The sequence below is a fragment of the Juglans microcarpa x Juglans regia genome, chromosome 1D, assembly GCF_004785595.1.
Source record: "Juglans microcarpa x Juglans regia isolate MS1-56 chromosome 1D, Jm3101_v1.0, whole genome shotgun sequence".
NCBI classification, from domain to species: domain Eukaryota; kingdom Viridiplantae; phylum Streptophyta; class Magnoliopsida; order Fagales; family Juglandaceae; genus Juglans; species Juglans microcarpa x Juglans regia.
Genome location: NC_054594.1, coordinates 33,730,544 through 33,758,047, shown reverse-complemented (window position 1 = coordinate 33,758,047; position 27,504 = coordinate 33,730,544). Strand labels below are relative to the sequence as shown.

General features: G+C 40.4%; 3 protein-coding genes across 4 annotated transcripts; 2 read left to right on the top strand and 1 right to left on the bottom strand.

Moving 5' to 3' along the window:
• Window positions 1-517: 517 nt before the first annotated feature.
• On the bottom strand, window positions 518-8,968 carry LOC121242049 (BTB/POZ and MATH domain-containing protein 2-like). Of its 2 annotated transcripts, XM_041139949.1 has the most exons (5): window positions 8,153-8,522; window positions 6,215-6,272; window positions 5,771-6,119; window positions 4,209-4,485; window positions 518-951 (listed from the first exon to the last, which is right to left on the bottom strand). In XM_041139949.1, the coding sequence occupies exons 1-5, from the start codon at window positions 8,373-8,375 to the stop codon at window positions 770-772; spliced, it is 1,089 nt and encodes a 362-aa protein (XP_040995883.1). In that variant the 5' UTR covers window positions 8,376-8,522; the 3' UTR covers window positions 518-769. The 2 variants fall into 2 exon arrangements, with proteins under 2 accessions (XP_040995883.1, XP_040995877.1); XM_041139943.1 differs by lacking the exon at window positions 6,215-6,272 and having other exon boundaries at window positions 8,153-8,968.
• A 10,115-nt stretch (window positions 8,969-19,083) lies between these two features.
• LOC121246839 (guanylate kinase 2, chloroplastic/mitochondrial) lies at window positions 19,084-21,751 on the top strand. Its single transcript, XM_041145137.1, is given in 3 exon segments — window positions 19,084-19,198; window positions 19,201-19,825; window positions 21,349-21,751. Coding segments are annotated over 2 exon segments (711 nt in total). The 3' UTR covers window positions 19,797-19,825; window positions 21,349-21,751.
• Window positions 21,752-23,221: 1,470 nt separating this feature from the next.
• On the top strand, window positions 23,222-26,288 carry LOC121241638. Its single transcript, XM_041139503.1, has 2 exons — window positions 23,222-25,521; window positions 25,696-26,288. The coding sequence occupies exons 1-2, from the start codon at window positions 23,443-23,445 to the stop codon at window positions 26,116-26,118; spliced, it is 2,502 nt and encodes an 833-aa protein (XP_040995437.1). The 5' UTR covers window positions 23,222-23,442; the 3' UTR covers window positions 26,119-26,288.
• The last annotated feature ends 1,216 nt before the right edge of the window (window positions 26,289-27,504 follow it).

Genomic DNA, 27,504 nt, shown 5'->3' with positions numbered 1-27,504 from the left:
GCAGGACAAGGACTTCCAATGTAACTAATTATATAAACGTGGTATTATAGGACCAAAATAGTAAACAGAATAATGCTTTTGAGTCTTATATTATTCTTAAAGGGTATGTAGCAGTTTGACACTCGGTACGATACTTTTATTCCTAAACAAGATTAAAACCAAGGGGGTGAGCCATCCTGATTAGTTGTTTTGATACAATTTATGTAGACAATTATGATGCCACGGTTGGAGACCGAGATCTGTAGGTCTTTTTTTGGAGGATAGAAGAAGAAAATCTGATGGAAACTGCACCAACGACAGTGCATAAGCCCCACACATAACGGCAAAAGAAGAAAATTGCAGAAAAATAGGGAAGCAGCCTGATCTGTTTCCAACAAGATGGGTTTTTTTTTTTTTGCTGAAGTTTCAGTTGTGCAGAGAGAAAATGGGAACAATGTTAGGGATTTGATTTAATTTTTGTAAGGTGTCGGAGACAGATTAGCAACAAGCAATAATATGTTCAACGGAAGCCCAATACTGGAAAAATACACATTTTTTTTAACTGCACAGCGATAGCACACAAGATATATGACAGAAACAGTCTGCTGAACCTTCGGATTACACAGTTTTTTACCCAAGGCAACAACCAAACACCAAATGGACCAGAAACATCAAATTCTTTTCCCCGCTCAGAAATCAGTAATTGTCGTTGCATTACAAAAATGGCTGAATCCTAACAAAATCTTTTCTTATTTTTGCAGCGAAAGATGTTCTAAATGTTAATCCTAAATCAGTATAATCTCGGTTTCACACGCCTCCCATTGACATCACTCCCGTCTAGGTAGGGCTCATTATGGTAGGCACGAGCCTTGACAGAATGCTTGCCAATCCTGGCCACATATTGCAGCAATTCACTGAGGACAAGAGGGCAGCTTTCCTTCAAATATTCAAAACCATCTGTCTGCATCACAGCTGAAAACAACAAATCCCCCCCCCCGTAAGTCACCAATTATGTATTCCTTAAGCAAATAGGTTAAACGATAAAATCCACTAAAAAAACTGCCTAATTTAGATTATTATTCAAGAATAAAGCAAATGCGATATATGCATGTTAGCCAAACATGGCAGGACAGAAATTTGCTGAATCATCAGAAAAGACCTCTTATTGGACTGGTTTCAGCCAGATGGCCGTTAAAACGGTAGTACACATGCTAATTGAAAGACTTTCAAGTAGTTAACACCGAACCAACTTCACGTATTTCGTTTCAGAACATTGGCTGTTAAACCAGACCATGCATAAATTGGTCATAAGGTGCATATTGTATTTCACAAACAATGCATAAAATTCTCCACAACGGGACTCACAATCAAATAATACATGAAGCAATATAGAAACAAACAGCTCTCAAATAAATTACACATAAAGCTAAAAAAACTTTAGTGCTTTCCATTAATAAGTTTTTTCGTCAATATAGAGAAAATCTACTATTGAGTTTCCCATGTAAAGTTTAGCATAACGCATCTTGCTAACATATCAGGCACTAGCCTGGTTTTCAGAATCATTTCATATGAGGAGCCCATATTGTTCAGTTAGTTGGGTCTGGACCTAAGCATGTCTTCCTTGTAGAACTACAACAGCCTTTTGAACTAAGAAGTCGTGCTGAGAAGCTGTAACATATGAGTTCAAATTTAGGGCTTGAAACTAGTATTTTATTTATTTATTTATTATTTATTTTTATTGTCTTTATTATTTTATTATCATTTTAGGAAATATGCTAACCGATAGATTAAATTAGTGATTCATTCCCTATCAGAACCTTCATATGGTTATCCATTAGGTTCCCATATTAGATTTGGTTCCTAGTTCAAGACTAACTCCAACTCAAACTCTTCAAAATCCTCTCAGAATCTGACCCCTCGTAGGAAAATGTTCCTAAAGTTTAGGCAATTTTGAATTATAAACAATCTGCTAAAGAATCACGTTGCTTCCCTCCCGTCGCCTATAAGAATCCCACAAGGCCTCTGAATTGTAGACACAAAAATCCCTGGAGAAAAGACTCTTCCACGTAGAGAAAGAAACTCACTCCGCAAGCACCACGCAGCCTCCCTCCCGGCAACCAACAGCCATCTTGATGGACCACCTCCCACACCACCACAGAAAACGCCGGCCAACCTATTTCCGTCGCACCCACTCCCTCAGGTAAGCCCCTGCCGTCGCGCGCCACCTTCCTCCCTCTCGGTTATTGAGTTTTCAATTTCACCTCTCTAAAACTCTCTTCCTTTTTCCCTCTCTCAATGTCACACCACCATAGGGACCTCCCAGTTGCACCGACGTCACGATCAGCCACCCTGAACCGCCGTCGCACTCAGTCCCTCTCTCGGTGAGTCCCTCGTTTTCGCACAGCCATCCCTCTGTTGTCCCGCATGTTTTAATTCCCATGGAATTAGTTTGTGTCATAGCAGGCCCTTCGGCCCTAAGGCCATACGGCTAAGTCTATTTTTAAAACAAACAGAGTGTTGGGCTTACTTTAAATAGTCTTGTATTTTTAATTGGCCTTAATTTTATTATACTGTTTTAATAATTTTATTGGGCTGGTTATATTTTCAGAAAAACATTACTCTTCCATGGGCTTTATCTATTTGAATAATTATGAGCCCATAGACGCAAATTTTATAAAAGTATTTAAGGGATTTTAAAGTATGTTTTTAGAGTTTGCTATGAAGCCTATTATTTTAGTTACGTTCCATTATACATATTTAATTACTTGGAGTATTGCGACACGCTTTTCTAGGAAATTAATAACGTCTAGTACCTCGTATAGGTAACGCGCTACAAGTTGGAAATCAGAAAGCAGCGCTAAGAGGTAAATAGTATGATCATATAGATGCATACGAACTGTGAATATTATTGTTATGTATGAAAATATGATGTGCTTATGATGGTTAACTATGCTACGCTAAGAGGCAAATCAAGGTTAGATTCCTTTTACGATCTTTGATGAATATGAGATTATGCTTGAATGAATGAATTTGTGGCTCGATTGATTGAATGTTACTAAAATCATATGAAAGCCATGAGATGCTCATGTAATAATTCAAGTCAAGTATGCCATGTAATGAAATAGCCATGTCCATGTAATACTTAGATTATGTATGCCATGTTCATGTAGTACTTAGATCATGTACGTCATGTTCATGTAGTACTTAGATCATGTATGCCATGGAATGTCATAAAACGTTCAGAGCATGTTACGTCATGTCATGTTATGCTATGCCATGTAGAAGAAAATGCCATGTTATGCTATGTCATGCTATACCATGTACAAGAATATGCCATGCTATGCTATGCCATGTACAAGAATATGCCATGCTATGCTAGGTTATGTAAAAGAATATGCCACATTATGTCATGTTATGCTATGCCATGTACAAGAATATGCCATGTCAGAAATATTCATAAAACTAATAAATTCTCATGCATTGAGAAATGTAAGAAATATTAGGATGCCACAGACTCAAGCGTGGTTAACCACAAGTTGGGTGAAACACGGACCCAAGCGTGTTTCACTCCATATTATGCAAGTTGGGTGAAACACGGACTCAAGCGTGTTTCACTCCATGTTAAGACAAGATAAACAAGATATTATGCATTCACGTTACATGTTTACCATGATCATATATACTACCGCTCATGTTAATGATGAATACGTATGCTATTTGAATCTGTGACGATATATGTATATAAAGTCTTTCAGAAAGTCATGTTACGTGTATGATTGTAAATCTATGAAACTGTATGTTGTGAAGAGTTTTCAGAAATTAAGTCCATGCTAGGCCAAATTATATTTTACGGTATGATATACTACTTACTGAGTATTCCACTCATTTTTTTGTTTGTCTTCCTGTTTTCTTCTATGTTTAATTCTCACAGATGCAGATTATGATGATGCATAGCTGGATGGCCAGGAGTAGATTTAGTACAAAGAATTAGGGAGAAATAAGTGATATTCACACAAGAATTAGATCTCTTTTACATCATTCATAGGATTAGTTTATGTTCTTTTACTTTATGTTCAATTTTCGAGACAATTATGTTCAAATCAGTTTTAACATTTTAATGTTTTTCAATAAATGAGGTATTTCAGGATATGAATCTCGTTACCGGGCATTATGTTATGAATGTTAGTAACATTTCTATCCTACTAGAACGGGGTGTTACAGAAGCCTACCTCTTAAATTTTCAGGCGACGCAATGAACTTGAGACATACATCTTTCAGTTGGAAACAATGGTGCTGCTCTGCCAAGGCCAATGTTGTCGCCACAGTGTTTATGGCAACATCCTCACAAAGTTTAGCCTCACAGAGCAATCTGAGCCTCTCAAGGGCATATCGGTCTGCTGCTGCGAGCAGATGTTGGGCCATCAGTGAAGAAGCCCACTTAGAGTCAAGACCAAAAAGCTCTTGCATGTCTGGTAGTGCATCCCAGTATATGAAATAGAGTATAACCTGCAGGACAGAGTAAGAAAGGTGTACAGGGGCAGCGCCTTGGAAGAAAATTCCAGATGAATTCATGCATATATATAGTCCTTCTGTATAGAATCTCAATTATTCACCCAAAGGATACACACCAAGGAAAAAAAGCACTTAATAATTTAACTTATTAAGTGACTACGTGAAGCACAGAAAGTTAGAGCAGTTGTAGACCATGCATATTCATTAACCAAAACATCTGTATGCACGTATTGTAAAAAAAGCTGCATACTTATTGTCAGTTACATAAAATATATATTAAGTACTTTTTATAAATTTCATTATTTTGTAGCAAGAAAACACAACACAATGGTACGAAACTACAACTTTTCCTGCAAACCCCCACAAAGGAGTTCATCATCACATTTAATGCTTAGGCTTATGGACAAACAAAACGGACATCTATTCGTCTATTTCCCAGCTTTTGATGCTCAATGAAAGCAAAAAAAACTGGAAAAAGAACAAGGCATTTAAGGGAAATGAGCATCACAATAAGGATATTATTTTTTTTTATCACTAAATAAGATTTTTATTGATGATAATAGGCATAGCCCAAGTAATATAATGAGGACATTATAATGGGTTTTACCATAGCCTTGATCACAAGGCTATGGGAAATCCCATTTGTTATATTGTTTTACTGTGAGAATCAATTTGTTATATTGTTATATTGTGATGCCAAGATTCTGCAAACGTGTCAAGTCTCATGCTGGGTGGATAAATGGACTGTGAATGTGAGCATGTGCTAAGTCCCACACTGGTTGTATACAAGGTGAAACTGGCTTGAAAAGTGATTCTAAGGAATTTCAGTTGTAACTATATATAGCTCAAACATGGCTATAGCACATACATTATTACATAATTGTAAAAGCCAAAATGGCATGAAGTAAGACTGCAAGGATTTGAGAAAAACAAACATATACACACCAAAGAGCACATAGGCATGAGAAGAAACAATTGATGTTTTCAAAATCTTGATGACTAGGAATGATCAGTTCTTTCCTAAAATGAACAGAATGTGCCATGTAATAATAGAATTGAAAATATCAGGGGAAAAAACAATATACAAGCACGATAAAGACAGTTATTTATAAATAAGCAGGACAAAATTAATAAAGTTATTTCTCCTAGGATCACCACCAGTAATCACATCTTTTTCCCAACAATCTAACTTATGCACACATCTGATATGTTACAAATTGATAAGAGTAAAATGAGCACAAAAGAAGGGAAAAAAAACATGAGAAAGAGGGGGAAAAACCTTAAAAACAGGAGCCAACATGTCTTCAACTTTAATGGACTGACTGTATTGGTCTTTCATCGGACCAAAAAGTTGAGCCCTGAACACAGGCGAGCGTGCTGCAAGCACCAACTTGTGGGCAGTAAAGACTTCCCCATCAACTTCAAAACTGATGTCAGCTCCCTTTCCACTTTCTAAAATCTTCCCGAAATGCTGACCAATGTCAGAAGGTGGCACTGTTATAGAGTAAATCTTCGGCCCCTCTGTATGTGATTTAACAACACCTACACAACAGTGAATTATGAGACAATCATCTTTCAGGTAGTCAGATGTCTCAAGGAGAGTTCTTTTGTAGAAGCGTTTATAACCCCTGCAAGATCCAAAAGCAACAGTTGTTTAATTCTATTTATCATCCACTGAAATTTTTGCTAAACTAACGAAAATTTGAACCAAGAATAGGGATACCAGACTGGTATTGCCCATGATGACAAGATGAACAGAACAATTTGCTCTCCAAGAGATTCTGCAAATCCCACAAAATATTAACGCATTGCTCTCAATAGATGATGCTTTCTCAAACCACTAAAAGGTCACTCCAATGTCGTAATGATCAGATTTTGGTAAATGTTGATGCATGCACACAAATGAAAGGTAGGCACATTTATGTATGCCTTTAGACTAGATGCACAGCACTTGCCAAACAAAATATGATCTCCACAAATATTCACGCATGCAGTAGCCATAAATTTTGATATAGCTGGACTCATGGGAGCCATAAAGTTTGACCCCCACCCCCCCCCCCACCAAAAAATAAAAAAAACCCTTACTCTCATCATTTTTATATAATATTACCTTTGCGCTTATATTGAAATTTATTACTAAAATAATATAGAGAGCATTTCAATATCCTTCCAGATGGATTTTGGCCCCTCCACGATAACAGAATCATTGCCCCTTACTTGGCTTCAAATCCTCAACCCTCCTAAAATCTCCTTTACCTGTGCACTAGCTTGTCTTTCAATATCAGTGTTTGCATCACTCAGAATTATTAAGACTAGCTGCCACATATTTAAAATATTTATTATTCAACACAGCAACTATTTTAGTGCAAACCCTTTTCCCTTCAAATTAAAAGAGAAAGAAGCTTATAGTTTGAATATGTAGCCATTCAGACTTCGAGATAGTATGTATTCTCACTTGAGTAATTTGTTTAACATAAACCAAATCCAATAAACCAGCTTTTACAGTCACATTTATTGTTCTCTTTACACAAAATAAACAACCAAGTTTGAGGTGGATCACGGAGCAAGAACCCGTTTTGGTACGATATATGGTGTGGCGAGAGACCTCTTTACACTGTTTTTCCAGTCGTTTACAGCTTGGCTGGAAACCAGCAGGCAGCAGTTACAAAGGTGCTGTCTCATGTAAAAGGGACTGTACTTTGGAATGTTACTTTCACTAGAAATGCTCAGGATTGGGAACTTGAAGGCTTTTTCAACTACTTGTATTCAGTGAAGTTGGGAGGTAACGGGAGTGATCGCATGCTGTGGAAACATACGGGGAGCAAGAAGCTTACTGTTAAATCATTTTACAAGGTTTTGACAGTCCAACAACCTAACTCTTTTACATGGAAGAGCATATGGAGGGTTTCTGTGCCGTCTAAAGTCGCTTTTTTTACATGGACAGCTGTGCTTGGGAAGATTTTGACCATGGACATCTACGGAAACGTGGTATGGTTGTTTTGGAGTGGTGCTTCATGTGTAAGAGGAATGGGGAATCGATTGATCATTTACTTTTATATTGCGACGTGGCAAGGGAGTTATGGGTTGGAATTCTTAGTAGAGCTGGGCTGTGTTGGGTTATGCCTAAGAGTGTGTCAGATCTACTAGCATGCTGGAATAGGCATCTTAATAGCTCTCAACTGGCAGCAGTGTGGCGGATGATACCTTTGTGCTTAATGTGGTGTTTATGGACAGAAAGGAATGATAGGTGCCTATAAAAAAAAAAAAAAGGAATGATAGGTGTTTCAACAACAAGGAGCTTGCAGTGGGGAAAATCTGGAATTTATTTGTATTCTCTCTTTTACAGTAGTTTTCTGCTATAGTACTAAAGGGCGGGAATGTTCATGAGTTTTTGTCTACCTTTCTAAAATGTAATTATGTGTCTCATTTTGTATACTTCCTGTGTGTAGCATTGCCTAGTTTCACTCGATTCAATAAAATTTCTTACTTATCAAAAAAAATAAACAACCAAACTTTAAACTCATCTTGCATTGGCATTAACCAAACGTACCAAAGAAACCAAGGCAGCCATAATTTGACCATAATATCGTATAATTGTTCTCAGAATCAAGAAAAGTAGTTCCAAAACACTAATTTCCAAATATGAAATCTAAAAACGTACCACATGCTTCCACGATATTTAAGGGTGTAGGGCCCGCCGTCGAGCATACGATTAAAATGGCTATGGACCTTGTGGTTTCCCTTGCCGCTCTGGTCCAAGAGCGTGAGCTCGAACAACGCCCTGACGTCGGTGCCCTCGCTGGCGAGGGCGAGGAATAGGGAGACGTAGGCGGCGTTGTCCTCAGCGCTCTTGCCGTCCGGGTAGAAGTAGATGGCCCAGGCATAGCCCCCGACAGCGAAGGTGTCAGAGGTTATGTACTTGCCGATCCCCATGCCCTTGGCGAGCGAGTAACCCTTGATCTTGAACTCGTGGGTCCCATTCACGGTCTCCGTGCGCGACGTGGAGGCCGAAGAGGACGTTGGTGACGACGAGGGTTTGGAGTGGATAAACTCTCTGCGAGTTTCGATTGTGCCCATCAACCGAGAGACCGAACAATTTTGATGATGACTTATTTCAATAAAAAGAATAAAAAAGAATTCGTTCGTTTTGCGAGAAAAAGGATTCCGATTGCTTGGTGGGTGGACAGGGGGAATTGGGGTTTCCGAAGGGACGGAAATGAATTCAGTAGAGATGATGTGGATTGGAAATTTGTGGGGAATGAAAATAATTGGGAGAGGGTCGATGTGTGGGTTTTAAGGTGGGAAACTTACGATATTCTGGAGATTTGTGTGGGGTGATAGTCGATGGCTGATGATATTTAACAGAGAGAGAGAGGCGTGTCGGAAATGGGACGGGATTTTTCTTTTCTTTTTTTTTTTCTCAGTTGGCAAACAAACGAGAATTCTATGTATCACTCGTAAGTTTTTTTTTTTTTTTTATTTGAAGTTCACTTGTAAGTTGTAATTAATGTTTTGAATATCATACCGAATGCCGTACCGGTCAAGATACTAGAATAAAATATTTTGATATCGATACTGTTTCGTATACCGTTTCGAGATAGTCGATATATGAATAAATTATATATAAATATATATATAAATTATAAATAGCCTAAATTGAAAGTAAAAAAATAAGTTTCTAGTGTAAAAAAAAATAAAAAAAACCAAAATATCGGCCGGTACAGAATGAAATATTGATCGATACGGTCGGTATTTAGACCGATATGAAATATATATATAGTACTTATATCGGCTTAGTGGCCGGTACGATAAATACCGATCGATACGGTATGATATTAATAACAATAGTTGTAACCCACCGATGGCAAAATAATATCTCCGTAATATTATTAATGTGATAGAAAACTTTAAATTTTTTTTGTAAAAAAAAAAAAAAAAAAAGAAAATTTTAATTTTAATTCAATATACATTACGTGAATCCGGTGAATGTGGTGTTCTAAATAATTTTAAATTTTTAATATTACTAGTATTATATTTTTCATCAAATATATTTATTTGTATTTGTATTTCCATTTACAGGTCCAATTTTTACTTGATAAAAATTGAGCCCATAATTTGAAATTATTAATTTATTAGTTTTTAAAATATTTTAGGTGGATGATTAGTCGCTTATGTAATCTATTATAATGGGGTTGAATAAATTAGTAGCACAAATTGGAACCATGAAATTCTAGAATCTTCTTCGCTAAGAAAAGAATGAAACTTGCATTGCACATGGTGGTGATATCCAGCCACTTAGGTATTAACTTTTTTTTCCTACTTTATTTTAGTTTTATAAAATATAAGTTTAAATTTATGTTTTTTTTAAGAGAAATTGTCATCATTCATTCATCAGAAAAACTTACATCCATGATCGAATACATTCTGAGATGTCTTCATATCAAACATGACATTACAAATCAAAATAATACATTTGGAGTTTCACCACTACACTATTTCCTTTTGTAAGTGGTCTGATCTTCAATATTACTAATATTCTCTATAGACAAACGTCTAAGAGACATACTCTCTGCCTAAATAGAGATTCAATCTCACCCTTTATAGAAAAAAGATGACTTAATCTGTAAGAGAAATTTTCTCCTTAGGAAAGGCCCACAGGACCTCCGCCAAGAGACCCAACCCAATGGGATATTTATCCAAGCAAGAAGCGAACTGTTAACCAGGAAAATGTGTCGTCTAGTAGACAAGACAGCTCGACTTGACACAACGGCAGCCTCCCTGAGGAACAGAATGTGCACATGATACACGGGAAATACGGAGGACCATCGATTCATCGGCATCAGAGCATCAATGACTCATATAAATCGGATTGAGGCTTAGGGAGCCACCCCACATTAATAGCGCTGCTAATTAAGTCACATTCTGCCATTATGAAGCCAACACAGAGTCACGCCACATTTAAGGGTTTTGACAAAATGAACAGTACGACGAACCCGGATCTCATAGTAGTAGGGATGATCTGCTCTTCAAACCGGTGGTATAAATAGCTTATCTCAAGTACGAGGAAACTTTCTCTGATCCCTAGACTTTCTTACTTATTTATTACACTCCAAGAACATTTACTAACTTTGGCATTAAAGGTTTCCCGACCCTAAGGCCGCCCTCTTAAAGCTGCGTTATATTCTTCTCTGTGCAGAGCTCATTGTAGAAGACCTGAGTTGTTGGAGTTTAGCTCCAAGGGTGCGCAAAACATGATGTTAACAGTGGCGCCATCTGTGGAATCATAATAGATCTTACGTGTACTTCGTACATCTGAGGCAACCCTTTCCATGTAACTCAAAGGATCGCTGAAGCGAATCGAGACAGGGAAGTAGATCAGATGGAGAACTAGGCATGCAAGAACAAAAAAATCATGACAAAAGAAGACCAGTTATGCGTAGACAAAGCGCGATGTGTGACGGACGAGGTCGGCGTCCAATCTTCGATCCTTGATCGCATGGACGTTGGGAGCGAAGTTCGAGATGAGAGGGAGCTCCGAAAGGCTGAGCCAATTGGACCACTGGAACTTGTTATCCTCCACCTAGATCGACCAAATGCTACAGTGACGATCAGCGGTGAAATGACATAGGAAGCCCGAGACGCCATGCGGCAACTTCTCACTGAACACCTGGATGTGTTTGCATGGAGTCACAGAGACATGCCCGGGATAGCGTCCGAGATCATACATCACAGTTTAAGTGTGGACCCAAAAGTCCGAGGGGTGTGGCAGAAGCATTGAAGTGTCAGTGCGAAGAAGAATGCCGCCATAGCCGAAGAGGTGGATCGACTGCTGAATGTGGGGTTCATACGAGAAGCTCATTATCCATAATGGTTATCAAATGTAGTACTAGCAAAGAAGCCGAGCGGCAAATGGAGAATGTGCGTTGACTTCACTGACCTCAACAAACCTTGCCCAAAAGACAGCTTCCCGCTTCCCCGCATCGACCTCATTGTCGACTCTACGGTAGGCCATCGCATGCCCAGCTTCATGGACACCTATTCCGAATACAACCAAATCCGTATGAAACCTAAAGACAAGGAAAAGTCCTCATTTATCACCAACCAATGTCTGTAACAGACTGTCCAAACGACTTACATTCCTGCAGGATACTACAGGGAAAGGTAGGCTTAAAAGTTGTCTTATTCCTCTTGCAGTAGAGAGCGGGATCGACCCCATGACTATCCGAATACTCACCCCGGCCCCCACAACAGTGAAGGGGCGGACCAGCCATATCGCTGTCCGAATTACCTCCTCGGGGGGACAAAAAGGCCAGATGGCATGAGGCATTCCGATCTCTCCCCGATGGAGAGAGGGCCGAGTCTATAGATTGCCCAAATAATGAAGAGAAAGACACGAACATCATCATTGGAATCTACATCAACAGGATTGCCATCAGCAACTTACCTCCCCGCGAGGCGAAAGGAAAATGTAGGCCTTAAAGATTATCTTATCCCTCTTGCGGAGGAAAGCGGGTCGGCCCTTGGCCACCAAAAGACAAAATCTTCACTAATGGACTTTACTTCAACAAAAGAATCTCCAACAACAAAATCACCACCAAAGGAAACTTCACCAGCTCCAACCTACCTCCCTGCGAGGCAAAAGGGACGGGTCACACTAAAGGCGGCTTTATCCTTCTCGCGGAGGAGTGCGGGTAGGCCTTCGGCCACTCGACATATTTATCAATGGAACGTCATCTCTAACAACAGAACGACAAACAGATAGTGCCTCAAACCTTCACTGTATCCCAGCAAAATAACCCAGGTTTGCGAATTCACTAATAGGTTTGACTTGTGCAGTCTCTCCTACTTACCTTCCCATGAGGGTCAACATATTGGACCAGCCTTAAGGCGGCTTGGCCTGCCTCATCGCGAAGTGCAGGTTCAATCTTTCGACTGCCCAACATTACTTTCAAGACGGCATAGCATAGCCGGACATCTCCTACTTACCTTCCCGTGAGGATTAACAGGCGAGTCCAGCCTTAAGGCAACCTAGCTTGCCTCACGGCGAAGTACGAGTTCAGTCTTTCGACTGTCTGACATTACTTATTAAGGCAACATCTCCACCGGAAAATGTCGGGTGTTCGCACACGTGCCATAACTGCAGCCAGCGGGTTACCTTCAGGAACGAGCCTTCGGAGTTAACGTGCCTCCAAGCTCCACAACCATCTGAAGTGGACCCAGAGGGTCGACGGGCTCCCTGATCACTTCGTGCTAGTTACAACTAGCACACTAACATTAACTGCAATCTGCATCAGTAAAGAAAATTTCACCAACGTCATTGAAAACAAAGACGCCGGAAGAAAGTACGTCTTTTGACAAGACATAGGGCGAGTCTAGTCTTACAAACTATTCGCCCCCTTTTTACCATTTTTATAAAAGTTAATAGGTGGGAAAGGTCAAGGACCGCCTGACCTCCCAGTGTCTGAATAGGTGGGTAGGTGGTCGAACGTGCTCCATGCAGTCGAACTTACCGCAAGGCAAAAGGGACCAGTCCTGCCGTAGGCAACTCTATCCCTCTAGCGGAGGAGTGCAGGTTGGCTTTTGGCCACCCGACATATTTATCGGCGGATTCTCCATCTACAACATATTTATCGGCATCTACAAAATACTTATCGACGTAGTCTCCATTTACAAATATTTATCGGCATCTACAAAATATTTATCAGCGTGATCTCCATCAACAAAATCTTCAACAAATGAGTCTTTATCAAAAGAATCTTCATAAACAGAAACTAACACCTTACAATGCAGGAAAAAGCAAATGGAAACAAAAGGGAGGCTAAAAGCGATTGAAGCTAAAAGAAAGACAACTAAGGAACAAAAATGAAAAAAAAAAAAGCGATGTTTGGCTCCCTACTTGGCAAAAATCAAGCCAAGCTTACAGGCCAAATGAACAATAAAAACAGGTGACAAAAACATCATCTTCTGACAAAGAAACGCAATGTAAAGGGCCACCGATAGGCGGGGTCGTTGACCGCGGCCAAACGCCAGCAAGGTAGACCGCAGGGAATTGCAGAAGAAAAAATCCCTTCCAACCTCACCCTACTTAAGCCGGCCCAAAAAAAAAAGGGGGGGGGGGGGAAGTACGCGGAAAAATATGGAAACAATACAACAAGGTAAATGTGGAGAAGGTACAACTAGATACATAAAATCAATTTATTACCTATGCAGGATTACAAAAGACAAATTACATCATGAAGCAGGATTACAAGGAAAAAGTTACATCGTAAGGCCGCGTGAAGCCGCTGAACTATAAAGAACAATTCACACTAGGAACCTCATACATTCCACAAAACATTCTGCAGTACCACCTACTCCACGTATACACGTATAGGAGAAAAGTCCTTGAAAGGGTCCGGGACTGCAAATCTTACCGAGACTGACTCATCGACCTAGAACGACGACCACTTAACCATATAACCCCACCACGGCAACCAAGTCCGATCGAGTCAATCTTCCGGGTGCGGTGTGTGGCAAAGGCATCCACCATTACGACGTGTCAATAACGCTAGAGATTCCCTCAAAACGTCAACAAGGATGTTATGAGGTAATTAATTGAGTCATATGATGGACACACTGTCTGGAACCCCAACAACAGAGGATTGGCAAGGAAATCTGCTTGAAAATCCCGCCCTCATAAGTCAGGCTTGATCCCCGCAGAGCCACCACCAAGCCTCCGAGATGGCCCGCTGCCTATGGAAGATGGTGGTGGGGTCGAGGAATAATAAGCAAAAGAGCAAGAGCAAGAACAGGAGGTCCGGGACCCCAACAACAGGGGATTGGCGAGGAGATCCACCAAGAAAGTCTGCCTTCATAAGGCGGGTTCAATTCCCGCAGAATCGCCACCAAGGCCACTCGGGATCAGACCTTCCCCAAGCATGTCGCGTCGCTGCAAAGAAACCTCATGTGGAGAAAAGTCACCCTCGCTCATAGCCCGAAGGTTACATTAGGGGTTCTGAAGAAGGAAGGTTTTCATCTGCTCTAGGCCTTTATCGTAACCAAACCTCCACGCACCATCGAGCTTCAGCTGGTTTGTGCTCAGGGTGGTCTCCGCATCTTGTCTCCACTACCTTTCCTCCTTCAAGGTCTTCCTCTTCACCGCCAATGATTCGTTGGCCTCTTTGACCTTAGATTTGAGCCATCTGATCGACCGACCATCTGTGTCTTGTTGCCAACGAAGCTTTAGAACGTCAGCTTGCAATCGCTTCAGTTCCGACTGACACTGGTCTAGAGATTGTTGCAGTGTGTCCCTAGCCTCGCAAGCTAGTGAGGCCTCGATGCGGAGTTGACTGACCTTTCATTGGGACCTGACTAGGTCAGCTAGGGCTCCCTCAGCTTCCTCCCTCTGCTCCCGCTCGAAGGCCACACTGTCCATGGTCGTCTGGACTAGAGAGTGAAGATCTTGATTCTCTCTCCCTAACTCCGCTAGGCTATCCACAAGAAAGGCAGCCAGGCGCTCCAACCCCTAAAACGAAAGACGGGTTAAAAAAAAAGGAAGAGAAAGAAAGCAGAATAGCAGGAGAGTAAAGTTTATCCCGGTAAGTAGCCTTTTAGCCTTCCCTTCCACTCTACGAACATGATCGGTGCGGCCGGGCAGCGTGGTCATCTGGAGGCCTTCAGGAACTTCCCAGTGACTTTCCCTCCGTCATAGGGAACACTAACAACTCCGTCCATAGGAACGTCGCCCACCGTTCCCACTGCACCACTAGGGAGGGCAGCTTGGGCCACAGAAGTCATGTCAACAAAAACTCTCTCGACCGGTGATGGACACAATATGAAACGACAGACGATGCCAACTCTTCGGATGCTCTTGGGGGCGTAGGAAGATGAAGCACCAACACAGACGACCCACCAGAGGGAGTAGCAACACTATCCGAGTCAGTGGGAGGGGGAGAGATGTTGCGAGGTCTTTTTCCCTTCCCCACAACTAGCGGACTCGTAGGACAACTGGGCACAGGCGCGATAGTCCGATTCATGAGAATCCCTATGTCAGAGCCCTGGTTGGTGGGGGGAACCAGGTATCGATGGAGACTATCATCCGACAGCAAGGCCTCCAAATACACGTCGTTTGAATGCGCCGCCACCCAGGACCTGATAATCCCAAGTCTCGCCTCCTCACGGGCGTTCGGTTCGGGGTGGTGGATTGAGGAGTCAAAGACAGTGCCCTAATTGCCACAGACAAAGAACAACCGCCTAACGGCCTGCTCGGCTGGATACTCCCACCCGTCAACTAGCAAAAAGAAGAATTTGCGATTGTATCGCTTCACCACGTTATGTCGCCTCTCTATTTGAGACAACTCCTGAATGGGTTGGAAGTTGTAAATACACTGACCCTTTCCCACTAAATTATGGGTAATAAAGAATTCATGGGCAGTCAGGTCGGGATAGTCCGACCTGACCTCCTCCAAGGCACGACGCCAGATGACACAACACGAGATCAAGATCCTCCATGCAATGGGGAGGAACTGAGCATGCGTTAGCTCAAAGAAAGCCAGTACTTCATGCACTGGCCGGGGAACTGGCAACCTCAGGCCATAGGAGGACATTGCAGGATACGCCGCAACTCTAATACCATAGCCTTCCTCATCTACTGCTTTGCCAGTGGGAGGGGCATTTCAAGCTCCAACTTTGGAGGGATCTCGTAGGTCGCTTTCAGTTCCTCCAATTCCTCAGAAGTAACTATCAACCGCCATGAAAATCCTACAAAATCATCTGTAAGGGAGTTGTCTCGGGCGGTAGCAGCTTGGACGATGCCAGGCCGCATGAGCACTGAAGCGCGAAGGTTTCTTTGGGGCCATAAGGAGCAAGAGAGACTTGTGAAACATTTCAGAAGAAAGGCAAGAAAATGAAACTACAGGGTAACAGAACAAAAGCAGAGATTACGATGGGTTACTCAACTGGAGGGGAAGTACTTATATATATAGATGGGGGAAAGATTCCCTTATCGAGATGTCATAACTCCGCATATCTCACATGTGTCCCACTTAAGTAGAAGAATTCCTCGATTAACGCAACTGTTGTAAAGCGTATCCCCTGGAATGACGTGCGAATTAATGACTGTAAAATGCAAAGACGTGGCGAAGAAGCCGAATGGGAGTCATTCAATGCGAAAACATGGCTGACATTGTGTTGCTATGTGAATGGAACATAGATGATCACTCAGCATGTGGCCAGACGGGCTGGGAACTTGATCAGGCCTAAGAACAAAGGAAATGAAAGAAAATTCCTCCAGGATTTGTTCGAAAAGAATTGGCAGGGTAACTGTAAGGGAAATTTTCCCATTAAGAAAGGCCACAGGACCTCAGCAAAGAGACCTAGCCCAGTGGGGTTTTTTATCCAAGCAAGAAGCAAACTGTCAACCAGGGAAATGTGCCATCTAGTCGACAAGATAGCTCAACTTGACACAACGGCAGCCTCCCTCATGAATAGAATGTGCACAAGATACACAGGAAACACAGGGGACCCTCGATTAATTGGCATCAGGGCATCAACGACTCATATAAATCGGATTGAGGCTCAGGGAGCCACCCCCACATTAATGACGCTGTTAATTAAGTCACACTCTGCCATTATGAAGCCGACACAGAGCCACGCCACATTTAAGGGTTCTGACAAGATGAACAGTACAACGAACCCGGACCTCATAGTAGCAGGCATGATCTGCTCTTCAAACCGGTGGTATAAATAGCTAATCCCAAGTACGAGAAAACTCTCTATGATCCCTAGACTTTCTTACTTATTTACTACACTCGAAGAACATTTACTAACTTTGGCATCGGAGGTTCCCAGACCCCAAAGTTGCCCTCTCAAAGCCGCGTTATATTCTTTTTTGTGCATGGCTCGTTGTAGAAGACATGAGTTGTTGGAGCTTAGTCCAAGGGCGTGTGAAACACGACATTAACACAATCTATACAGACAAACGTCCAAGAGATGAACTCTTTTTTTTCTTTTTAATTAACAATAAGGAAACAAAAAAAGAAAGCAGTAAGATAAATACGAAAAAGAACGGATTACAGTTTAAACCAATTCTAATAGACTTCGAAATCTATGACGGCCCTTGAAGGCAACACATTTGTTTCTTTTCAGCCACAAATTTTATATCTGAAAGGTCTGGTGGTGACGAGTCCGATGATCTGGCGCGTGTGTCGAGATGAACTGTCGGAAGGGGTGGGACGTGAGGACTATTGCAGATGTGGGCGGAGCATGAGAACCACGCACAGTGATTTTTGCAAAGCCACTACTTTCCTCCGAACGATTTTTGACCTGTGAATTTGCTTATGCTATATGTCTCTCGAATTGCTGGAAAGCTATAAATTTGTTTTTTTCAGCCTTGAAGAAATTAAAATAAAACTAAGTAAAAGAAACCTTAATAGACAAGGTGAATGAATGGAGGGAGGAGGAGTTGCTTCCTCCCTTTCCGACAAAAATAAAATTTGGAGCCCTTAATTTTTTATGAGAGAGAGAGGAAAAAGGAGGCACCTAGGGTTTTTAGTTTAGTTTTATGTTTTAGTTCATTTATTGTAGCGTTTTGTGTAAATGATTCATGCATGAGAGTATGAGCATATATGTTTAGAAAAATATATCTAGTTTTATTTTGCACTTTCAGAACGCTATTGATATATAAATTTTTCAGATCAGTTATTCAAAAAAAAATATTGAAATAAGATTAAATATAATTTTAAGATGTGTAAATATCACACACTCTCCTTTTAAAAAAATAGAATTCATCATTAAAATTTTAATTTTTTTCATGAGATTTTATATTTATCTACATTTTTAAAAGAAAATATGTAAAACTTACACGATTTAAAATTATAAGTATCATTTATCTAAATATTAATATTTAGAAAAAAGTTATAATAAATCTCGTTATAAATTATATGTTCACAACAAAATTTATATTTTTACATGATTATCTGGACTGCCACGACGTATGAAGTCCGAAGAGAAAGAAACCAAAATTCCCCTAGAGCGGTGCTATTATGCTAAACTGCACAACTCCATCTTATTGTCAGTTGCAATTTTGTTTTTCATTTTTTTTTTTTTAATTATTTTAAAATATTTTTAAAAAATATAAAAAAATTAATATATTAATAATCATTTTCTTAATTATTAAATAAAAAAAATTTAAAATATATGAAATGTCAAAATAAAGAATAAATAGAATAAATAAAGTAGCATTTTTCAATTCTTCAAAAATTAAATTTTTACATGAGTTAAAATGAAATAATTAAGATAATAATTAAAAATTAAATAAAATATTATTTATTATTATTATTATTATTTTAATATTTGAAAAAATAATCAATTCAAACTGAGCCGAACGTAAACCCATCCCACTCCATTCTCAGCCCAGGGTTTCCGATTCCATGCCCCTCCACCACCCCTCTATATAGTGCGCCACCGCCGAAACCCCTCATGTTCCGCAGACTCCTCCTCTGCTCCTCTTCTCCTTCTCTCTTCCCTTTCAAATTACCCATTTCCCTCTCCCCCAGACCGCTATTTTCCCCAATTATCTCCCCCACCCCTCGCCTCTCCCTCTCTCTCTCCCGTATGTCGCGGCCACCCTCCGTCCCCATCCCTTCCCTCGACAAAGCCGACCGCTCCGAAGTCATCCGCGCCTTCGAGGCCACCTTGGGTTCCTCCTTCAGCTCCGAGCCCATTGCCCCCACCCCCGCCCCTTAATCGTCGTTATTAGCGGGCCCAGTGGGGTCGGCAAGGACGCCGTCATCAGTCGGCTCAGAGAGGTCCGCAATAACCTCCACTTCGTAGTCACCGCCACGAGCCGCGCCAAACGTCCCGGCGAGGTGCACGGGAAAGACTATTACTTCGTGTCCAAGGATGAGTTTTTGACAATGGTTGAGAGGAACGAGTTGTTAGAGCACGCGCTTGTCTATGGAGACTACAAGGGGATTCCAAAGCAGCAGGTCCGGGAGTACATGGCGAGAGGGTACGACATCGTTTTGAGGGTGGATATTCAGGGCGCCCAGACGCTGAGGAGGATTCTGAGGGACTCCGCGGTTTTCGTGTTCCTGGTGGCGGAGAGCGAGGCAAAGATGGTGGAGAGGCTGGTGGAGAGGAGGACGGAGAGCAAGGAAGAGCTGCTAGTGAGGATCGCGACAGCGAGGGAGGAGGTGAGGCACATGTGGAATTTCGATTACGTGGTGGTGAATGCCGACGGGGAGCTGGAGAGAGCGGTGAGGTTGGTGGAAGCTATAATTGACTCCGAGAAGGCCAAGGTGCGGCAGCGAAGCGCAGTAATATAGCTCGCGGCCACCTCCGGATTGTTGGTGAGGTATGTGATATGTGTGAGGTTATTAGAAATGGGGGTTTGGGAGGTAGGTACGTTTTGAAGCTTAGTGAAGGAAGTTTAGTAGAATTCAGAATCTATAATTTAGAGAGCGTTTAATTGTGGGCTATGCATGTTGCGATGGATGGGATTTATGACTATATGGTTATTAGCTTTGTTGGATGGCAAAAGTAATCTCAAATAACTTAACTAATCATATCATGCAAAAGGTGTGTTTTTTAAATGTGGGTAAGTATGTGCTCACGCATCCACACACTCAGGGAATAAACGCATGGCTTCAGGCTTCACCTTATGCTGTCTGAGTAATGTTATATACAGTCGTAAAGTGCGTAAGCGTAATCGTTTTAAAAGAAAGTGAGATCTACCATTAATTTTTTTTTTTTTTTTTTATATGTAGGTCTTATATTTACTCATTTTTTTCAAAAGAATTGCGCGGCGCTGGCATATTTCACGACTGCAAATATCATTTCTCTTACTGTCCATTTATGTGGGGAAGGACATGTCTTTTGGTATAAAGACCGTCGGTTGTGAGGCAATGTCACTATCAATATGGGTTGTGAATGATTTGATATCAATTAGGGTTCTGGTTGATTTTGTTATTTTGCTATATTGAATGACATAACAAGTGATTTACCTCTATTTCCTGCGTATTTTTGCCCTTTTCTTTTTTAATTGTTTAATTTTTAGCTTACTTCCTATGTTATCGAATGTGAGTATGTACTGAGTTGTTGGGTAAAGGTCTGTGCACAAACCTAACAAACTTCATGTTTTAAGTTACTACACTATATTTGCCTTTTCTGTTTAAGGCACGTACCTCAATTTGGACATGGCTAAGTCAATTAAAAACTCAATACCAGAACTATTCAATCACACAACAGACCCGTATTTCATGAAGAACTGCCTTCACTTACGTGCCTTATTCGTTTTGAATTCAATAATTTTCTCAAAAGATCATTTCAGTCAGCAACATATCTACCTTGTCTTCTTTTCCATGGCTTTGGAGTTTTTTGAGCCACCTCTTCATCATCAATCGTTTTGCCCCACTTTTAGATTAGTCTAAGTCAGACTAACTGTACAAAGTGAGATATATAGAGAAGAAGGGAACATTGAAATATTAAGAGGATAGAGCACTCTTATTACATTAATAGATATGAGTTTTTTACTCTCTCCTACCTTCTCTTCAATTGACGAATGGATCTCCCGCTTGCTTTGCACAAATGTGGTTGTCAATTATTTATAGCAGTATCTTATATATATAGTTTGGAAGCCTAAGTGGTTTACATCCATTTGTTATTAATGAATGGGAGTTACAAATGTGTCTACAAATGTGGAACCATTGACATGTTTGATAGCCTCTAGACCACTCCCTCAGAATTTAATGTTGTCTAGCTTGCCCTAGAAATTCTTGCATGATCTTAGGGGTATGGGGTTGATGTTCTCCAGTTATTTGTTTGCTGTAGTTTATTAGTATATATATATTTTTCCCTTATGTGTGTTTGTTCTTGTAGGTGAGGAGGTGATTACGGCTATAAGACGAGGCATTGTGATTTAGTTACTCTGTAAACTTGGCCCTTTCCAGTGGTTAGCTAGGACGAGTAACGTCAATTTGTTTTATTATTTGTCTTGGGGACGGAATCGACAAATGTGGAAATGTGCTCACTGTGCTTAGGAAGTGGATGGTGCGTGATCTGACTTATTTGGATGTTTATTTGAGTTTTGGAACTTAGTTTTTCCATCAGACCGTGTAGTTACAATTGAGTGCCTGGAACTTACATCCTAGAACGAGAATCGTCCATCAGATTCCTTGTTAAGATGATGGTGCAGGATGTTGTTTATCCATTACTGAAAAATTCTTTGTATTGACAATGAATTCATGAAACAAATGGAAATTATCTGCTGGATGTTTCAGTTTCTGTGTTTTTTATGAACGGTGCAAGACCTATGCGACAATTTGGTATTGCACCCTATTTGGATTTGGTAAGGCTCCTAAAATTTCTGAAACGTGCCAAGAACTATCATCTCTGGATTGGTGTGAATTCCAGTTTTAACTTCCTCCACAATCCAAACCCAAAAGATCATCCATCCAACATCGACCATCTGAACAATAACCGAAAAAGGCCGTACAGAAAGTTGACAAATTCGAAGACTTCGCCAATGATATTTACTTGAGAAAATCCGGAGCATGCCATTCTATTTCTACGTGTTTAAGGCATTGATGATCTTAAAGACAACACGCAAGAGGAACGTTTGTTTTCCTAGAAGCCACGAGGTTGGTTGGAGTGGCCAGAGATACCCATGATGATTAATCCTGATCATATGATATGCCACGTGTATGTCTGACTAAACGAGTGGATTAGATAAGAACCAAATACGCGTAGGAAAAGATGTAAAGAGAACCCAAAAGGAGCCTTTAACTTGACTCAAGATGACTCTTGTTTCGGTTAACCCATTTGTACAAGCTAAAGCGAAGACTGACTCATTTTGCACATTTGAGACTTTTTAATAACGTAGCGACAACAACAAACCCTTGGGAGCAAGTGAGTCCAACACCTCTTTAAAGAGAGTTCTATAATGCTATTCGTGATGAAGGATTTTGGGCTAAATTTAGTTATGTTCTTTATTAATAAAATAAGTCCTATGGCTATGAATATTAAAATCACTTCATTCTTTTAATCATCAATCAGACTAAAAAAAGACCAACTTGTAGTTAACAGTGTGGATGATTTACACTGTAACGCTCTTTGAAAAGTCAAATATTACCCATGCACATCTAATTAAGCTCATGTTCGGATTGAAAATTCACCTCAACCTATCTTATTTCATCATTACAACTTGCTCAAATTTATACACAAAATATGATAAACAATTCAACTTTTTCAAATCCGAAAACAATAATAATATTAAAAAATAATATTCTAACAATATTTTATTCAACTTATCTAAAACCATCTCAATTCATCTCTTAATCCAAACGGATAGGAATCCGAACTTTTGTTGTCAATTTTACAAGATATGTATGTCCCTCCTCCTAACCCCATCCCACTGGTGCATGAGTTTTATGCATTCATTCAAACAAGATCCTGCTTATTTGTAATTGGATTGTGATTGTGATGCAGTTGTTATTATATTATCTTTCATTTGTTTAAAGATTAATTCCACAGGGTCACACCCTCCAAGTTTTCCTGATTTACTTGATTAAAAAAATTCAAATATTACAAAGAGAAAAACAAAAACAAAACAAAAAATCAACCATTCTTACTTTCAAGCCCTTTGTGCACGAAAAACCTTGTCCAAGTCTTTAGGCGGTGGTACGTACGAGAAAAACATAACCAACCTAGAAATATGACAGAAAGACAAGTGACTTAACGTTACTCTTTCCCCCTCATTTCCACAAAAGAAACGTGCTCCCCAAGTTCGTTCAACTTTTTTATCTTTATAAAGTTGAGTTCTTCACTTCTTTCTGCTCATCATAACGCAAATTCTCCATCTAGCTAGCACTTTTACCCCATCAACTATCAAAATCTTTTCAAGGATTCGACTACCCAGTTCCTTTGAGAGGAAGAAAGAGCTCTTGTTTCCAAGCTGGTTGAGGCAGCAGCATCATGGATCGTGGGAATTCTGCAGAAGATAAAGGAAGCATTCATCTACAGATAGCTGAGCTTCAAAAGCTCGGTGAAACGTCCTCGAGTTCGGGTACCACAATTTTTGAACCACAGAGTAGTATCGAGAAGAGAGACAGCAGCAATGTAGATTCTGTTCCTCCAACATTACCAGCAGTTCGTGCACCTGAAAAGAAGCTTACTCTCTTTGCCCTACGGCTTGCAGTTCTTGAGAAAGCAGCTACAGGCCTTGGAACTCTTGGGTTCATCTGGGCAACGGTTGTTCTTCTGGGTGGCTTTGCCATCACTTTGGATAAAACCGACTTTTGGTTTATTACCATCATCCTGGTGATTGAGGGCACTCGTATATTCAGCAGGAGCCATGAGCTTGAATGGCAAAACCAAGCCACATGGTCAATCACAGACGCCGGAATCAACAGTTTCCGGGCACTGAGATCCAGCTCACACCTCCTGATCGGAAATGTAAAAGCAATTTTCCAGCCCATGTATTTAGTGCGGAAGCAAAGTAAACACGCGCGAGAATCAACAGGAATAGATGATGCAGCAAGTCCTGGACTCGGTACTGATCATCGCCAAAGAATGCCAACTAGAACATGGAAAAGTTCAGATGTTCCTCTTCTACCGTTTTCTCAATGGGTTTTCCTCGCCAGAAATGTCAGCAAGTTTCTCTATTGGCTCCAACTTCTATCTGCAACAGCGTGTGTGGTCCTCTCATTGATAAAACTCGTCAAGCATAACTATGGAGAGGTACAAAAAGGAGACACTGACAAGAAGAACCGGCAATCAGCTCTCAATATTTTCTATTCCTTGGCATTAGCAGAAGCACTGTTGTTTCTAATGGAGAGAGCTTACTGGGAATGGAAGGTCAGCTACTGTAGACTGTTGGATGAAGTAATTAAAGAATGCGAGTTGGGACCTACAGGTATGGTTTCAATTAGGAGGTTCTTCTATGATGCCTATTCAAGATGTGTAAACGGAAGCATTTTTGATGGATTGAAAATGGACATGGTTACTTTTGCTATGGATCTCTTGGCTTCGAACTCCCCTGATGAGCAGCTCATTGGAGTTAGAGTACTTCAACAATTTGCATTAAACGAGCGGTTTTCTAATGACACCCTCCAAAAAATAGGGATAAATATATCTTTGATAGAGAGAATAGTAGAGATGTTGAATTGGTCAGATCCACAAGATGAAGAGATCAGGCGATCGGCAGCAGAAATATTGTCAAAACTAGCAGGCAAAAAGCAAAACTCCCTTCGGATTGCTGGCATACCTGGTGCTATGGAATCAATATCATCTTTGCTCCAAACCAATAGAAGCAGCAGTGGTGCAGCCGATGAAATCAGTGAAAAAAATATCATCCTAGACAATGCAAATTACGGATTCTGGACATTTAATCATTTGGGACTTTGTATTCTGAAGAAACTTGCATGTGACCATGATAACTGTGGGAAAATTGGAAATACAAGAGGCCTCCTACCTAAAATCATAGATTTTACACATGCTGAAGAGAGACTGTTGAAGGATAAAAATGTTGTGGCAACTCAGATTCGGACAGTGAAACGGTCCTTGCAAGTGGTGAAGATGCTGGTAAACACAACTGGTGCCACAGGAAAACATCTTCGAAGAGAAATTTCGGAGATAGTTTTCACCATCAGCTACATTAGAGATATTCTAAAGTATGGAGAGAGATACCCCAAACTGCAAAAACTTGGCATAGATATCTTAACCAGTCTTGCGCTGGAAGAGGATGCAACAGAGAGGATTGGGGGCACAGGTGGAGTTTTGAAGGAGTTGTTAAACATTTTTTTCAAACCGGGAATGCCAGAGAATCGGAATCATGTAAAAATTGCCGCTGGAGAAGCACTAGCAATGCTGTCTTTAGAAAGCAAAAGTAACTGCTATCGTATTTTGAAGATGCATGCTCTGGTAAGACTTGTTGGAGCACTGGAAGTCCCTTTACTTCGTATAAATGCAGCAAGGGTTCTAAGAAATTTGTGCTCGTACAGTGGTGTAGATTGCTTCAACCACTTAAAGGGGGTAACAGCCGCAGCACCTACAGTAAGTGTTTTCTACAATAACCATAGTCCAACAACATTTTCTTCTCCCCTAATGTTCATGTTATGTCAGGAGGGGCACCATAATACAAGCTTTCACGTACAATTTTATTCAATACTGTAAGCATGATATATACCTTCACTACACATTAAATGATTTCCCTCTCTCCTTTCGCAGGTGCTTCGGGCAATCATGTTAGAAGAGAATAAATTACAGGAAGTCATGCTAGGACTAGCAGCACATGCTTTTAAATTCCTGACTTCTCAGGAGTCGAGCATCATGTTTGAGAGAGAAGTAACTGAGGCTGAATTGGCTGATAAATTAGTCCACATTCTGAAGCAGCACCAATATCCACCAATTAAAATTCCAAGAATAAGGAGGTTTACCATAGAGTTGGCGATATGGATGATGAGAGATAAGGTAACAAATGTTCGTATTTTCAAGAATTTGGGGATGGAGAAGGTGCTGGAGGCTGTCTTGGAGACCACAGCAGAGCTTGAAAGCTTTAATATTTTCTCCGGTACCGTTGGAATTAATCGGCACAGCACAACAATTCACTCACTCGTTGAAACTGCTTTGAAGTTGTTGGAGGAGGGGTAAAAATTCTTTGTAGTGGACATGGATACTCAAATTCCCAGATTAATTTATTTTGTAGATATGCACACATGAAAGTTGCAGAAGGTTCTTTTTATCTATGTAAGAAGGGTGTGATGTAATTATCTTAAAGTTATGCCAATTAACACAATTCATAAGTCTTCTACCAGCTGAAACTCTTGTTGCCTGTCCCCTGTTGCAATGTAATTGGCATCTTTTCCACAATATCAATGGACCTTCAAATGAATTTGGATTTAAACTAGCCAAAATGGCATTGGAGTTTCCTTTTTTTTTTTAGGTGCAGACTTGAACCGGCCTAAACTTTTACTTACTCCTAGTGTGGAGGAACCAATCAAAGATAACAGAAAATCAAGGGCACTAGAGGATAAATACAACAGCTACACATGGACAGCAAAATGCCAACCTCATGCTGCTAATATGAGTTTTATTGTCACTCGTTCCTCTTCCCCACAAATCGAAGAACAACTTGGACTGCCAAGAAATTTCTGACCTAATACCTAATCTATTTTCCATTTACTACAACTCAGCACTATCACGTTGCATGCATCTCCAAGAAGTGGCAGCCTCATTCTATATTCACTAAAAGTTCAGCCAATAATTTTTAGATTACCCCTACACGAACTGTTCTACTACATTCTCTTAAAATAATTCTTTGCCCTGTCAAACCAACAATTGGCAATATGTAAGAATTTCCACAATCTCAGACTTCGAATTAGTAAACAAGCCATAATGGGAAAACACAATGTTACTTAAGAGACATGAGAGTTTTCAAACCTAACAGTAGAACTCGGACAATCCGGATAAGATCATTAGATATCTTCCAACCATCAATTTGACATCATTTGCATGGCTTGCTTGCCATTCTGCCATGTCAAAAGCTCACTAAAAAAAGAGTGGCAGAGACAAAAGGAGCTATATCGATCTGGTGCAATGTAAAGGAGGTAGAAGACTTCCTCTTACCCAAATATACATTATCTTTCAAGAGCATAAACATGATTTCCACACATGCATATTACCGCATTAGCTAATGATTTTTTTTAAGAGAAGAGGACGGTACATATAATAGCTTATGAATCTTCTTAAACACACAGACTCAGTATTGGTATCATGAAAGGCTTGTCAAGCTGGCTCACAGTATGAGTAAAGTATTAATTCACAGCATCCGTTAGTTTAAAATACCTTCCTCCCAAGTTCTTCCTCTGTCCCCTGTAAGGCAAGACAAAGCAGAACCTCAAATACATGGCAGTTAGTCCCCGGGAAATTAGTAAATGTTCAGCAGCACTGCAAAATTGTTCATCTAACTGAACACATCGGCGCTTACTCGCAACATATTCATTCATTCATAAGAAGAAAAAAAAAAAGAAAAAGAGT